The sequence below is a fragment of the Halyomorpha halys genome, unplaced genomic scaffold (assembly GCF_000696795.3).
Source record: "Halyomorpha halys isolate HHAL.00 unplaced genomic scaffold, Hhal_1.1 Scaffold150.1, whole genome shotgun sequence".
Classification (NCBI taxonomy): Eukaryota; Metazoa; Arthropoda; class Insecta; order Hemiptera; family Pentatomidae; genus Halyomorpha; species Halyomorpha halys.
In genome coordinates, this window is record NW_027113424.1 from 994,492 (window position 1) to 998,506 (window position 4,015).

General features: G+C 30.3%; 1 protein-coding gene across 3 annotated transcripts in view; it reads right to left on the reverse strand.

Moving 5' to 3' along the window:
* LOC106678626 (cilia- and flagella-associated protein 44) overlaps positions 1 to 4,015 on the reverse strand; it is a 50,035-nt gene that overhangs the window by 33,852 nt on the left and 12,168 nt on the right. For all 3 annotated transcript variants that reach the window (XM_014417250.3, XM_014417249.3, XM_014417252.3), the window contains exon 6: positions 2,330 to 2,480. In XM_014417250.3, the coding sequence (XP_014272736.1) occupies positions 2,330 to 2,480 (151 nt within the window). The remainder of the gene's footprint in view (positions 1 to 2,329; positions 2,481 to 4,015) is intronic.

Genomic DNA, 4,015 nt, shown 5'->3' on the forward strand with positions numbered 1-4,015 from the left:
CGTTTTTATGACAATAATAATTATTCTTTATTATTAATAATAGTCATTTCTGTCATTACATTAGGAATTTTGTACTGTTGTTGTCATAAATAATTAACTTTATTCAATTTAATTTACTTACCAGAGCTATCTAAACTTTAAGAAATACCTATTTAATGTTTTAATTTCCTTATAGTCAATTTTAAGGATTTCACCATGCATTTTATCTTTAGTAAATCCTGTAGTTCTCTTATTTTGATTGTTGATCCATGAAATTATTGGTTACGAATTGAGTTTTAATATTTTTAATAATTTTTTGGATATTTTCAATTTAGTTATAAATATGTATTTTAGCTAACTATTAAATTTAGTTTCAAATATTTAAATGCTGTATTTAATTTAATTCAACTTGTTGTTTCTTCTGAATCAATTATATGATAAAAATAATGAATTTTAAATAAAGCCGCCAACTGATAACTGTCATCTTCACAACAAGGTATAAAAGTGAATCATCACTCCAGCTTGATCAGCTGTTAATTCCTTTTTTAAAAATTAACAATACCATTTACTCTTAGAATCGAAGCCTTTATCACAGCTTTGAGAACTATTCACCACCTCTAGGAAAGGCCCAGGTCCGTTCCATTGATCTGGATGACTTCTATGTATGTTTTATGGCAAACAAAAATATATTCCCAATCATATTACCCCTACATTTGTTATATGTGAATTTTATGAACTGAATTCACAAATTTTTTGGACAATATCCCTCACGAGCCCAAGTTTGATAGCGATTTATAAAGGTGCTGAAAAGTATTTTTTAACACTTTTTGTTATCAGGGGATTTTTTCCCTCCTTGAGGGAGGGCCTGAAAAAAGATGATCAAAGGTTGTTTCTAAAGTGGTTTATTCAAAAGATTGAATTAGCCTTGCTTGAGTATTTTTCCTAACTCACAATTTTGGGATAGCAAAAATGTAAATAAACTATTTCTCTCCCGTGTTAAAACAAAAAAAATATCCCAATTTTCAAACACATTTTTAAGATATTAATCTAACCCATTATATATTTCAAGATAATAGGATTGCCCAGCAATGCTTCACAAATCATTAGAAATTTTTGGACCTTTTCCAGGAATGGCATTTTAACAAATATTTTTACATAATTGTGAATCCTCCAAAAATTCATCATTATTTTTTCAAGAAATTTTTATTGATGATAGGCACATGAAAAAGTCACAATTTAAGCAACAAAACAAGTTCATAAGATAATTGTAATTTAAAACGTCCAAAATTTTCTTTGTTCAAAATTTATAATGTCACAACCATGTACATAAAGAAATGGAATATGGTCCGGGTGCGGTTAGATAATACTCAAATAATAATAACCATTTTCATTGAGCCAACGTTTTGCCCCATGTTATATCTGTTGACTACACCCCCAATCATCTCCTCATGTACAATAATAGTGTTTTTCAAAATAATCCGGTATATTGGTAGGGTCCACCTTGTATCAATTAGGTTAAAAGGCTTTTTTTTGTTTATTGTTTGGTTTCGGTAGTGTGAAGCTAAGTTTGCAACCTCAAAAGCTAAAGGGATAACTTTCAGAAAGGAAAAACCATGAAATATTCACACTTTTCAAATTTGTCAGATAAATCTCCAGATTATCACGCTCAAAAAACCTTAATTAAAAAAATTATTTTCTGCTATCAAACCTTGACTATTGGAGAACACTGTCCACAATATATATGGATTCGATCCACAAATGCATACAAATAAGTTAATTTATTTTACTTGACTCACATATTTCGAAAACAGCTCATCTAATTTGGTCTCTAATTGAAGGGAAGTTAAGAATTAATGTAAAAATAGAACTAGTATAAATTTTTATCAAATTGCATCCACTACACTTGCTGACATATATGGTAATATATTTTCCTGAACATGACTGTATTTCAAATTATGTATTCAACAGAAACTGTGAGACAGTTTCATTGTTATAAGTACTTCTTGAAGAGCTTTTTTAAGTCATGTTATAGTGATTCTGAAACAATTTTTTATTGTTTGTTAAGTGAATTTCCTAACCATGTCAGTAATTCCAGTTTTCCTCAATTCCCTAACTTTTCTATAATTAAAAAATTCTTTGACTTTTCCCGGTTGCTAGACACTCTGGTTTATTTAATTTTTATTTCTAATTTTATTTTTGTAGCATATCAAAAAAATTCCAGTTGAGGAAATTACTTTCAAAGGAAATACGAAAATAATTTATTTGAAATATTAGGATGGGTTATCCCCCGGGTTTAGTGAGGTACATCAGCCTAACGTGGGCAGCTCACACTAACCATATATATACTCACCAACAGTGAAAATTTCCTCGTATTTTTCTTTGAATTCAATGTATATAATCTCATCATCATGTAAAGGGCGATCATTCCTCCTTTTAATCTCCATTGTGATTTCATCTTCATCCCAAACATACAAAGTGTTGCTGGAGTTAGCAGAAATAACCTATAGAAAAACATATTGAAAAAATAAGGTAATTTTACTAAAACTTAAAATACTGACCCAGCAACCATATATAGAAATCCTGATAAATTTGATTCCAGTCGATAGCAATCTACTAGCTATCGTTTATGATCAGATAATATAGATTGAAAGATGAATTCTGATGTGTTTGGAGAGTTCTGATGAATTAATTAATCATACTAGGCCTGCCACAACTTTTACTTAATGACACTGTCAATGTATGTATGCCTGGTTTCACTAAAGATTTTATTTCTATAAATAATGTTTACTTTTATATGTTTGAAGAAAGGTATAGTAATAATAGAATAAATAAAAACTTTGTACATAATGACTACTAATATCATTAAAATTATTGCGATGAGTGTAATACTAAAAATTTACACAAATATATACATAAACGGTCATTAACCATCCATAATGTCCCAATGGATGGAGACCAGAAATTTGGCAGCTGCTCTCTGGGAGTATTTTCAAGGTTAGCCATCCTACTGGAGGCAACTCATACCAACCAGGTGTAGGAGTAATAACTATACCTAAAAAATGTTAACTGTGACTCAAGACACGGTTCTTTAAAATATTAAGAAACTGCATGGAGATTTAGTTTATGGATGGTGTACCTCAGACAGTTAAAAAACAGAAACATTTGTCATCACCCTTGAACCCAAGTATTTGAATGCATGTGAGTGAGAAAGACACTACATTATGCAGTTATGGACATCTTGTCACAGAACCAGGTTCACAACAATGCAAGGCTGCATATCCCTACTGAAATATACAAAAACCATGTTCACAGCCAACAATTTTCACAGCATGTGTATTAAAAGCCCCAAAAATTATTAAAGATTTTTAATTTAATTTTCTATTTAAATCCTCTTTCCGGTTGACTCATTTTTAACCATTAGTTTTTTTGTAATAAAAAAATATACACAAAATTGTTGTGGGATAAAATAAATACTTCATTGAGGTTGGGTTTTTTCTAAGTATGAGTGCCACGGAATGAAGAGCAAAAACGTCAAGAGATGCTGATGAGGCATTGCTTTAGAGTCTGCAGCAAGTTTTAAGAGGAATTGGACCTAAGCACACCGCCATTTATTGGTATTCTAGACCTTAGGGTACCCCAGGATAGATTAGTCCTATGAGTGACCTTCACCCCACTGAATTTCGAGGTTCAACAACTCACCAACACTTCTACATTTTTTGCCGACAGGGGCTACCTTGGGAGAGATTGATTCATATTTCTTTTCAATATGCGCATATTGACACAGGAAAAACATTCATGATCAACCCACCTACTGTTAGTGTCTTTCTTTTCATTATCACATCTTAAATCTCAAAACAGTTATTTTATTGCCACTTAATACGAAATTAACAATTTTTTTTTCTGCATTTCTTTATAAAAATTAACAATAAGTCAGGTTTATCTTTTGAGTATTTTTTTCTTTTCTTTATTTAATATTTAATTTCCTAATGAAGGATAAGATCCTTTAAATTTTGTACATATATTCTCATATATATAT